The sequence below is a fragment of the Electrona antarctica genome (assembly GCF_951216825.1).
Source record: "Electrona antarctica genome assembly, chromosome: 8".
In the NCBI taxonomy this organism is placed as follows: domain Eukaryota; kingdom Metazoa; phylum Chordata; class Actinopteri; order Myctophiformes; family Myctophidae; genus Electrona; species Electrona antarctica.
In genome coordinates this window covers 7,731,529-7,744,234 of record NC_136789.1, presented here as the reverse complement: position 1 = coordinate 7,744,234, position 12,706 = coordinate 7,731,529, and the positions used below count along the sequence as shown (strand labels likewise).

The 12,706-nt window shown below is 42.7% G+C and overlaps 1 protein-coding gene across 4 annotated transcripts in view; it reads left to right on the top strand.

Annotated features, from left to right (window-relative positions):
* mtmr4 (myotubularin related protein 4) overlaps positions 1-12,706 on the top strand; it is a 68,856-nt gene that overhangs the window by 43,907 nt on the left and 12,243 nt on the right. For all 4 annotated transcript variants that reach the window (XM_079507114.1, XM_079507112.1, XM_079507113.1 and 1 more), the window contains 7 exons: positions 413-579; positions 1,936-2,032; positions 3,122-3,235; positions 3,822-4,012; positions 8,161-8,289; positions 9,575-9,686; positions 10,945-11,140. In XM_079507114.1, the coding sequence (XP_079363240.1) occupies positions 413-579; positions 1,936-2,032; positions 3,122-3,235; positions 3,822-4,012; positions 8,161-8,289; positions 9,575-9,686; positions 10,945-11,140 (1,006 nt within the window). The remainder of the gene's footprint in view (positions 1-412; positions 580-1,935; positions 2,033-3,121; positions 3,236-3,821; positions 4,013-8,160; positions 8,290-9,574; positions 9,687-10,944; positions 11,141-12,706) is intronic.

Below are 12,706 nucleotides of genomic sequence, written 5' to 3'. Positions count from 1 at the left end.
AAAGTGTGAATGTTTTGGGCCGATAAAATAATTTGTAAGAAGAAAAACAAAACAAAGTGTTTGTACCCTGCCTTTTTTTCTTCTTCTTTCTAATTATTTGATCAGCCCAAAACATTATGTTTATTGTCATGATTTCTCACGAGCCGAGTTGGCTTTGTCGTAAATGTCTTTGTATAAATACTTTTTTATTTTTCTCATGTTCCCTTTGTTGCTCCAGCACCTCACTTAAGTATTTTCAGCGGATGAGCAGTGGTTCTTTTTACATTTATATATAAATACTTTTTTAACAGTCTATCTGGAAAGTAAACGGGGAATTCTTTTCCGGGCCTCTCGTCGGGGGTGGGACTGCGACGCTCTATTTTCTTTGAATATCTTATGTCCTAACGTGTGCGTGTCCGTTTCCCCCCCAAAGATGTCACTTTGCCACGTTCAAGCAGTGCCAGGAGTGGGCCAAGCGCCTGAACCGAGCCATAGCCTCCCCGTCACGGCTGGAGGACCTGTTCGCCCTGGCCTACCACGCCTGGTGTCTGGGTGGGAACGTAGATGACGAAGACCAGCATGTCCACCTCTGTCGCCCAGGTGACCCCACACACACACACACACACACACACACACACACGCACATTTTAGGTTTAGTCCATAGTCTCTTGAATGGTTTTCATTTTAGTTTTAGTCACATTTTTGTAGCTTTAAACTAATTTGTATTGTTGAATCTAGTGTCTCACACCTTAAAAATACAACATAGGTTCTCTGTGGGGTCCAGGTCACGCCAGTTGGCTGGTCAGTTAAGCACAGTAATACCATGGTCAGTACACCAATTACTAGTAGTTTTGGCACTGTGGGCAGGTGCTAAATCGAGCTGGAAAAGAAAATCAGCATCTCCATAAAGCCTGTCACCATACTGAAGCACAAAGTGCTCTAAAATATCAATCAGTGGACCAACACCATGCAGATAAGAGATAACATGGACCCAAATCATCACCGTTTTATCAATCGTAGATACAACACAACCATCTATTAGGATATTTTACAGCACTGTGTGCTTCCGTATGTTGACAAGCTTTATGGGTATACTGATTTCCTTTTCCAGCAGCACTTGGCACCTGCCCACAGAGCCAAAACTACTAGTAATTGGTGTACGGACTATGGTATTACCTTGCTTAACTGACCAGCCAACTGGCATGACCTGACTCTCACAGAGAATCTGTTATATTGTCAAGAGGAAGGTGTGACACACTAGATTCAACAATACAAATTAGTTTAAAGCTGCTATCAAAGCAAATCTGGGCTTCCACACCAGACACCACAACACCACAACAGTGCCACAGTCTTATAACCTCCATGCCACATCCCAATAATTTGTTTAAAAGTGGCCCAGACCACATATTGAGTGCATGATTTTAAATACTTTTCAGATGGTCGACATTTCTGTATTATAAATGTTTTTTAGTAGTCTAATATTTTGAGATAGGATTTTTTGAGTTTCATGGGCTGTATGCCATGATTACGGAAGGAAATTAACTTTTCCAAGATATTCAAGTTTTTGAGATGCACCTGTATTTAGTCTTAGTTTTAGTCATCATACTGTAGCTTAGTTTTTACTTTTCGTCAGTGAAAATAGGTAGTCGACGAACATTTAGTATTAGGACGGACGAAATCAACACTGACGCACGCACGCACGCACGCACGCACGCACGCACGCACACGCACACACTTGTAAAAGAGACTATGGTCTCAATGTGATTTTACTGGTTAAATAAAGGTTAAATAAATACAAAATAGAAGCAGAGTAGGGCATTGAAGAATGTAGACAGTCAGCATTCTCCGATGCTCCAAACTACGCTTCTGTGAGTATTACTGTGTTGACATCCAAGATATGCCTCGTGTTTGGTTCACTCCAGCTCATGCCGTGTGGGTGTGTGTACGTGTGCGCAGGTGATCACGTGCGTCAGAGAATGGAAATGGAGGTCAGGAGGATGGGCTTTGACACACAGAACGCCTGGAGAGTGTCGGATATGAACTGCAACTACAAGTACGTCACAGAGTCAACGTCTCTCTCAATCTCTCTCTCTCTCTCTCTCTCTCTCTCTCTCTCTCTCTCTCTCTCTCTCTCTCTCTCTCTCTCTCTCTCTCTCTCTCTCTCTCGTGTTAGGACCCACTGCCTGGAGAATGACTCAGTATTTTCCAGTCGAGGCCGGCAACAATATCACAGAAAGACATACGACAGTACGACAGTCTCAAGGACGTGTGTGTGTGTGTTGCACAAAATAACACAACATGTCGTGTTACAAGGGAGATATGAGACGAGTGCATGTGCAAACGTGATTCTGAATAAAGCTCCATTCTTTCAGGAATGGGTTATCTTTCCAGGCACCCCCTAGTCAGACTCAGGACCCACAAACAAAGAGAATGTACCAGAAATCTATAGTCTGGTACAGTGAATGGTGTTTACTTAACGTCCTATGCTGTTTGTGTGAATAAGCAAGACCGAGATTAGAGAAGCCAGAGAGAGTATCGTGTCAGAGGTGACAGACACACAGGACAACTGGCTAATTAAATGCGCCATGACCTGCTGAGGCCTATGACTCAGCACTGTGTAGCTCCTCTCTCTTTCACTCTCTCTCTCTTTCTCCGTCATTGTTTCCCTCCAGAGCAGTCATAAGACAAACGGCAGGTGAATAGAGCACCGAAGTCTGACATCAATATCGCTAGAGAGGGCGCTAAATCCACGGGTAGAGAAAACGCTAATGTTACTGCTGCCGAATTTGTTAAATTTCCGCTAGAAATCGACTGTATCAAATATGACTGACTGACTATCGTAAACGATACCTCCCAGACAATATCGCCAAGACAGTTTGTTTATTTTTGGACCATAGTTCTTATATGAGACGATTTTAAGAGAAAAACGTCCACGAACCCCTTGGAACCAGGGGATGAGCGAGTCACCTACAAGTGATCTACAATATATATATATATATATATATATATATATATAGATATCAATCACTGTTTAGTTTCCTACTCATTGGTCTCCATCTCTGTTGCTCTCCTCTCCTAGCTGGATATATCACTTTAGTTTCCTACTCATTGGTCTCCATCTCCGTTGCTCTCCTCTCCCCAGGCTGTGCTCCAGCTACCCCCAGAAGCTCCTCGTCCCAGTGTGGATCACTGACAAAGAGCTGGAGAGCGTGGCATCGTTCAGGTCCTGGAAAAGGATCCCTGCGGTGGTCTACAGGTGCGTTTACACAGACCGTACCCAACTTCTTTTGTATTCCACTGTTGATTTTGGCCGACATTGGAAGGTTTTGTGTTAGTCTAGTTTTAGTCAACTAAATATCATACGATTTTAGTCGACTAAATCTACAGGCGATTTAGTCAACTAAAATGTATTTTCGCAGGCATTGATGCTGTCGTAATGACTGATTTTACCCTGCTATACACTGCTATTGAAAATACCAGATGGACGCGCTGCGACGTGTTGTGAGCTTGTAGATCGGCTATTTTCAGCATGCAACCACGGGTAAAAGGACTTGTTTATTGCGCCACCCTTTGGCCAATGGAGTTTCGTTTCTTTGTCGTTTGGCATAGCACTCGACCATATTTCCGAGTTTCGTAAAAAAGAAAGAAAAAGACGGTTAAGGTCGTAACTCGTAAGAGCAGGATTATACCTCCTTGTTTGTGTCATACTCTAATTAAGCTGCAGCACCAGTTGTTTAATTCACTGTAATAATGCTAGTAGGAACAATCTACTTCCTTGTGTAAACTGACCGGTCTACTTCCTTGTGTAAACTGACCATGTGGTGGTCCTTCCTTTGTGGCAGACACCAGAGGAACGGGGCTGTGATCGTTCGTTGCAGCCAGCCTGAGATCAGCTGGTGGGGCTGGCGGAACACGGAGGACGAGTACCTGGTGACCTCCATCGCCAAGGCCTGTCTCATGGACCCTGGTACCAAGGGCAGCGGAGCCCGGCCCCGCAGCCAAGGCCCCGACTCCTCCTCAGATAGTGACTTTGGTAAAAAAGCAATTCAAGGCACACTTCACCCCTTTTGCAACCAGATCTTATTTTAATGATGTTTGGGAGACAAGAAACACTTTCCTGGGTTTTTTATGTGGGTAATATGTGTTTTTAGATATTTTAGTATTTCAAAGTGTCCATGGGCTCCATGATGTCATGGACACTGGGCTCACTTACTTCCTGGACTACATCTAGGACAAATAAAGAGGATGGTGCACGGAGGTGCGGCCCACTCTCCTGCGGGAGGTTTGCACATGCTCAGTGTAAACAGGAACTGCGATGATGGAGTGTTCCAGCAGAGGTGCTAGATAGAAAGCTCATAACTTTCATGTAAATAATGAGATCCAGAACAGTTGAGAATAATAAACAGCAGTCACCCTTCCCTTTTCAAATGTTTTATATCATCCACAGCACTTGAATGAACAGTATCCATGTTTCTTTGTCATTTCACAAAAATAAATGTTTGACACATGTACTAATTAAAGAACATGGAAAATCCACAAAAGAAAATATACAAAAACATTAACATTTAGTAAATGTACTTGTCCTTTATCTTTCAGTCTGTTATACACATTTTTTCCAGTTATGAAATTGATATACTTTTTAAAATAAAAACAAAATCAACTTTGTACTATTCTCTTTTTGTGATATCCTTTTTATTATTTCAGTTCAGGGTCAGCAACTTTCATGCACCTCTAGCACCTCTGCTGGAACACTCCATCATCGCAGTTCCTGTTTACACTGAGCATGTGCAAACCTCCCGCAGGAGAGTGGGCCGCACCTCCGTGCACCATCCTCTTTATTTGTCCTAGGACTACATCAAGGAAGTTTAGAGAAGGAAGTGTCATGGTCACGTGACTGTGCTGCGCCATGACACTTTCATGGGAGCCAAATCTCGCACCGGAAGTTACGTGAATACAAAGCAGTGAATGGAGCAAGCTGGACCAGCTCATAACAAACATTATTTATGAACCATTGAGACCTGTCATATAATCAGTTCAGGCATATAAAAGAAGACCTATCTTGTTTGCTTTTCGATGTGCACAGAGTGCACAGTACATCATTTTATTTGAGGATTTAAACAGCAGCACGTATCGTTTCTGTTCCGGGGGTATCGGTGTATAGATTTGGCTGCCAGCCAGGAAACGGTGGACAGTCTCGCGATACTTGGCATGTTCAGAAACATACTTTTTGCTCTTTAGATACCTCTATAAAATGACAGTGTACACATCTAAAAGCAACACAGCAGACAATAATGTGTTATATGTCAGAAGCGATTACTTTACAAAAAATCTCAGTCATTCAGAAATAATGTTTGTTCATGAGCTGGTCACTGAGCTCTCATTGACTCCAGTGCATTCTGCCAAACTTCCGGGTGTAGTTTGGCTCCCATGGTGCGACGAATCTGCCGTCTGGAATTGCGTGATAGTGAAAATGACGTTGGACTACATGTTGTCTCAGTAAAACAGCCCTCCCCTATCCACAAGGAGGAGCAGTGCACCAAAGCATTATGGGAATTGTAGTCCAGGAAGGAAGTGAGCCAGTGTCCATGACATCATGTAGTTCATGAACACTTTGAAATACTAAAATATCTAAAAACATGTATTTCCCATATAAAAACCCCAGGAAAGTGTTTCTTGTCTCCCAAACATCATTTAAATAAGATCTGGTTGCAAAAGGGGTGAAGTGTCCCTTTAATTTGAGACACTTAAAGGGACATTTCACCACTGGAAGAAAATGTCACTCAATGTTAATAGTATTTGTAGTAGATAACAGTAGCACAATTTGAAATGTGCACCCTATGGACAGAAAAAGAATGAAGTATGTGTGTTTGACTATAGGGTTTGACTGGATTGCTGAATTCCTACAATGACCATAATGCTTTAGTGCACTTCCCCTCCTTGTGGCGAGGGGGCAGGCTGCATGGAGGTGTGACTTTGTAGTCCAGGAAGGAAGTGAGACCACATTTTCATGACAGGTTTTTGTCATGACTAAAATATATACAAAAAAACGTATTACACACATAAAAACCACATTAAAGTGTTTCTTGTGTCCTAAACATCATTAAAATAAGCTCTGGTTGCAAAAGGTGTGAAGTTGCCCTTTACCATTTACCATCTATTGCAATGATATTGCGTTTAGTTTGGCGGTGTGGCTCTGCTCATGTGATATTACAGATTACCTGTGTAACATACACAATCTGAGATCACTAACATCCCAGTGCAGAGCACAAGATAAAGACATTACATGAACAACATAACTTTCAATTGTATGCTATGCCATATACCATATATTTGAATATCTGGATCCGGGTCCACAGCTCCAGTCCGGGTTTTCCTCCTAATAAAAATGGCAAAATCAACAGGAACTTATTAGTTTTGGTGATGCTCTATATTGCCTGAATCAACTTTGTGTTTGTTTACATACTAAAAGAGAGCTGTTTCAGCGTACAATGTAAGTCAATGCGGAGCATATTTTGAATTATCAATTTCTAATCACTGGAGCAATTAGTTTTAATTTTTTGTCCACATTTGGAGTGGCAAGACAACCCAAACCTCTACAAATGTGGTGTTACCCTTTAACTCTGAATTGAAAGTTCTATTCCTGATGTCAACTTTTGCTATCATTTACATTATGTTAAGCCTAACTCACACTGTCTCATTCATTCAACCCCAACTCAAATGTATCCCAATCAGACTGAAGGGAAACACACGGATAATGAAGCTAAACACGATTCAATGTGTTGGGAACCTGCCATTCTCTATTCATGCCCCTATTCAATGGGGTGCGGTGTTGATTGTCAGCAGCCTAGACCGACGGCATTCACTAGGGTTAAATCACTTTGGCATGTGCCATTTTAGAACTTGGATGCAAGTTCTGCATGTATTGTTTGTTGATGACCGTAATTCAAGGACAGATATAAAGTCCTTAGCTCCTGACCACACAGCAGCCACAGTATACTTCCAAATCGCTGTCTCAACATTCTGGGGCGAGTGATGAAGCCTGGACAGCACAGCAGTTTGGCTAAATGTTCAGGGCCATTGACCGGTCTCACACACAATCCCAATATGGCATCTTCTCAAAGGCTAGCCTCACCGGTGTGACTTCAACTGTGAATGAGACTCTAATACAGTGCTTCTCAAACTTTGTAGGCTTCAGTACCCCCTTTTCCTGATTGCTGCCTGAGTCGATTAAAGGGGATACCTTCCCCTTTAATCAACATTTTGAATAGAAAATACTGATATCAAATTGTTTTGGCATCTATTGTTCGGTATTAACTCGAGAACTGTTTGCTCGACCAGCATACAATTGGACACCGCTCTAATAGAACCAGTTGAGTAGTCTACGTGCTACGCAGGTATACCCCAATAAGAAATATTCATGGTTTCTCCATGGTTTCCGTATGCATACAGATTAATTAAAATAACAATCACACTTGTGTGAAGTGAGGGGCGCTCTTATCATCATACATCATTTTACATCAGCCATCACATTCAGTTCTACAAACACATTCCGTACAGTACACACACAAAAAACCCCAAACGTACTGTATCTTCTGTCCAAAACCCCCCCTTATTTATATCTTTGTTCAGTCAGTTGGCAGAGAGGCACAAACGGTTGGGCGAGACAAAAGGGAGAAAGTCAAGGTGGGATTCGGTCCCAGACCTGAAAAGGGTCCATTTGGTCCCAGTGGTGAGGCTATTCAACCACCCCAATGTCAGTGACAATACGATATCAACCTGCTGAGCTGAGAAATAACATGGATTTAGTAGATCAGTCAGAGACATCGCGAGACATGGCCAAAGCATTTTCGGGGTTCCCCAGCCAAAAACGTTGAGAACCCCCGCGCTAGACTACAGCAGTTTTTCCTGCACCGGGGGAGCATGTCGGTGTGAGGCACAATGATGTTGTCTCTTCATCATCTTATCTTCATTCATCCTCCTCCTGAACCCACCTCTCCCACTTGTCAATGTCATCATTGCCAGACCCCATTGTCACGGGCCAGGCCAGCCCGTGCCCCATAGACACAATGATTGAAGGAGTTTTTATATTTGCATTGACACTGAAGTTGAATTGTTTGTCACCTGTCAACAGGCCAGCATTATCACACCCATCTCCCTCTCTCTCTCTCTCTCTGGACCCAGACTCCTCTCTGATAGGAAGCCCTGGCTCTGATGACAGCGCCGTGCCCCAGAAACTGTTGATCCTGGACGCCCGCTCTTACACGGCTGCAGTGGCCAACCGGGCCAAGGGTGGAGGCTGTGAGTGTGAGGGTAGGTGTCTCCACAAATACCTAACTAGAAATGCACTCTGTTGAGGTGCCAACTTGTGCCTTACACACAAGTATATATACATGGCCGACTTGTGTGCAAGCAGAGTACTGCTACTAATATAAGTACTAACTAAACTAAGTACTGCTACTAACTAATATATATTACAACTGCTGTTCTAAATCCTTTAGACCCGTTATTGACCTTATACTGTACCAACCTTGAAACGTATCTTAGTTACGTCATACCATCAACAGCCAATAAGGGACCACCATTCTTACCCCTACTGTACATACATACATGCATACATACAGTACATACCGGTATGTATGTATGTACGTACGCACGTACATACATACATACCCAGCCAATCACCAAACGTACCTTAGTTATGTCATCAAGAATGTTGGTCCCTTTTTGGCCGGTGGACAACACCGGCATACATACCCAGCCGATCGCAGTACTTGCACGCTCTGTTTGCGCAAGTAATAATAATCTTTCCTATCTAGTCTCCTGTCGATCTCCCTTTTCTGTTGGGTGACATGGTGATTGATGCAGCATGCATGTTGCATTGATACAATGTTGTGAATGAATGTTACAATGTGGAACTCAAGGCGGTTTTACAGGTACCTATGTTGTATTCATATGTTAATGGTTGTGGTTCCAATGTGGACCTGGGATCCATGTGGCCAGCCTATGACATAGTATGTTGTCTACGATGTATGACATAGAATTGAATTTGTCCAGCAGTTTGCAAGATTAGCACGCGTGCACACACACACACACACACACACACACATAGAAAGATAGTCATGGCATGATTTTTTTTATACACCTAGAGTTTTGTGTTTGTACCAGTTGTTATTAGACTGTTTTTGAGGGGTGCTAGCCCCTCATATATTCAGCTATTCAGTGTAGATTTTCGTCTTACACAAACATTACATTCCCATTGACTGAGTGGAGAATTTACCCCATAAGTGGATGAGCAAATCGGCTAAATACATCCTACAAAAATTACAATTGACAATGTCCCATTGACAATGAATGGAGAATTTTATGTCATAGTGTCTGAGCAAATAGGCATAGTGTCTATTTTACGTCATGATGATGAGAGTGGCCCTCACTTCACACGGGTGTGATTGTTTTTTAATTATGGATAATTTTTACGGCCGATTGCATGAAACTCACCTCATAGGAACAAGACGAACACTTGTCATTATGGTCTTTGCATAATGAAATCCGCACGACTTTATTCAATGTACTTTTTCTATGTTGTTCTGTGTTTTAGAGTACTACCCTAATTGTGAGGTGATGTTCATGGGAATGGCCAATATCCATGCCATCAGGAACAGTTTCCATGCCCTGAGGACCGTCTGTAGCCAAATCCCAGACCCGGGGAAGTAAGTCTACACTTCTGACCTTTCTCACTCACAGCTCTCTCTCTCTCTCTCTCGCTCTCTCACTCCCGCTCTCTCTCTCTCTCTCCCCCCTACCTACCTCTCTACCTACCTACCTCTCTCTCACACAGCATGACATAAGGCAGAGCTGTCATGTGGTGTTTTTCCTCAACATTTCGAAAGAGGCGCATACCGACACAGGGTTATAGTCTATAGATAACGACCAGATTCAGGCCAAGGCCTCTGACCTGCTAGCCACAGGATCATAGCAGGTGAATGGTTTCATAATCACTGCCCATTCTAGACCTTTATGTCCAGAAGTCGGCATAGTAGAGTCAACCAATTCATTACTCAAGTAGAGTAACACTAGGCAGGGGTGTCTGCCCACACTTTTAAATGCTACTTTCAACATGACCAGCTCAACAAGTTCTACCCACCGACAAAATTATTTTTCCTATGAAAATAGTTTAAATATGTACCTGCCTGGCTTTGGAATAGCGGAGCTGGCGTTAATACATACAAGACAAACACACTTGGAATGGGAAATAGAGAATAGCATAGGTAGGGGTTTTTTGTATTTAATTTGTAATGCTAGCCGACGTTGTTTTTTTGTCCACAGCAGCACTCTTGAAAACAATATTGCATTGTGGGTTTGAGCTGACAGGTCCTTTTGATGTCAATCAATCAAGTCACCTTAACACATTTGGTGCTAATTGACACTCGTCATAAAAATGAATTACGCAAGGCGCTCATGACGAGTAGGCTTGCCTTAAGGCGTTTGATATCGCTATAAGAAAGCCTCGCTCATTTTTGGAATCGCTCTGGTTACTACGGGCGCTTGCTAAGGCCTCGCCAGCACTGCTTCTGTTTCTCCATAGCCATTAGCTTCTGTATTAGTCGCGGCCTTTGCACGCTCTTTTCTCCGAAACTATGGTTTTGAACAAATCGCCGATGTTCAGAGGTCATTTGTGATTATTTGGTGATCACGATATGTCGGCTATTTGTGTAAAAGTGTAAAATCAGTGTAAAATCATTCATTACGACGGCATCAAGGCCTGCCAAAATACATTTGTCAACAAAATCTACAGTTGATTTAGTCGACAACAGTCGTATGATATTTAGTCAACTAAAACTAGACTTAACACTAAAACATTGCAGGTGACTAAAACTAAATGAAAACTATTGAAGAGAATATGACTAAAAACTCAAATCCAATTTGCTGTCAAAATCAACACCGTCTCCTGTTTCTGTATGTGTGTAGCTGGCTTTCGGCTCTCGAGAGCACCCGCTGGCTGCAGCACCTGTCCGTCATGCTCAAAGCGGCCACTCTGGTGTGCTCGGCGGTGGAGAGGGACGGGCGGCCCGTCTTGGTGCACTGTTCGGATGGCTGGGACCGCACGCCCCAGATCGTGGCTCTGGCCAAACTCCTGCTGGACCCTTTCTACAGGACATTAGAGGTCTGGAAATAATATAATAACTTTATTTATATAACAGTGGTTCCCAAACTTTTTCATGTCAAGGACCCCCAAATTGACACTAAATTGCCTGTGGACCCCCATTTGAAGAGATATGCCAGGGCTCTAGCAGTGATTCTCAACCATTTTCATCTCAAGGACCCCAGGTTTTACCTGAATTAGGCTACAGTGCCCCAGTTAATGGCATTTCTATCTCTGGGACCCATTATATTGTAAAAAAAGTTAATTTAACTGAGAAAGTGTACAAATGGAATCAAATTGAGCCATTGGGTCCATTTGGTTCCATTTGCACACTCTCTGAGTTACAGACCCATAAGGGTCCATTTGGTTCCTAATTATCATTTAACTGGGGACCCCCTAGAACTCTCAAGGACCCCTAGGGGTCCTCGGACCCCACTTTGGGAACCACTGTTATATACCACCTCTTCAAAAACAAGTTTACAAAGTGCTCCACAGTAACAATAAAAACAATAAAAGATACAGTAACAATCAAAAATAATGTATAAACAGTGCAACAGTTTATAAAAAAAGGCTGTGCGATAGAGGTGAGGTTTTTAGAAGAGATTTAAAAGAGGACCCTGAGTTTGCCCGCCTGAGGCCCCCAGGCAGTGAGTTCCACAGCCGAGGGGCCTGTATACGTCTAAAGTCCGGTCGACCTTTGTGACATGGCTAGATTTTGGAACTGTCAATAAAGCCTTTCTTGATGATCTCAGGCAACGTCCTGGCTCCTAGGGAGTTAAAAGAAGAAATGTTCTAGACTAGAGAACACTGGGGCCGGGGCACCATTTTTATGGGTCCCCTTGTTTTTTTTGTTTCCTATATTTAGTTTTTAATTATTATTTCGAGACATTTAAAAAAAAATCAAAAACAAATCATGAATTATTATTATTATATATTTTTTTAATTTCATGACGAAATGCAAAAAAAATCTAAGGAATCCCATAAATTAGAGCATAACGTTTCAGCACCACTTCAGCACTTCTCAACCTACCTTCATATAATTTGTCCTCACTAATGTTCATGCCACAAGTCTCATGGGAGGGCTAAAAGAAGAATGACATGCGTGTCATTAACAGCCAGGTGAAACAAGCGTTCTTCGTTGTGCATCTGTCCCCCCTTCTTTTCCTATGATTTTTTTTTTTGGCCACAAACGTGTATGTTTCTCTGTCGCAACCACCTGGCTGTTGGTTTCTTTCGTTTGCGACGTTCTATTGTTGGTGCAATCACTGTTTTGTTATGCCTTTCCTGTAGCTCCATACAGAGTTAGCTCAACATAATCAAGTATGGGGTCAGACTCCCATTGACTCCCATGTCTAGGTTGCGCATAGGTAGCTCCAACCAGAGCCATAGAGTAAGTAAGACAGAGTTACGACATTGAGGGGGCAGAAAACTGCCTGGTCAGTGGTCACGTGGTTCATGTAACTCGTTTGTCACTGTAAAGCCTATAGACTCCAATGCATTCCGTAAACTTCCGGTTCAGGTCTTTGTCACTATTCGCCAATAGAAGTCTATGTAGAAGAGCGCCATTGAACTGGCCCCATGAAGTGA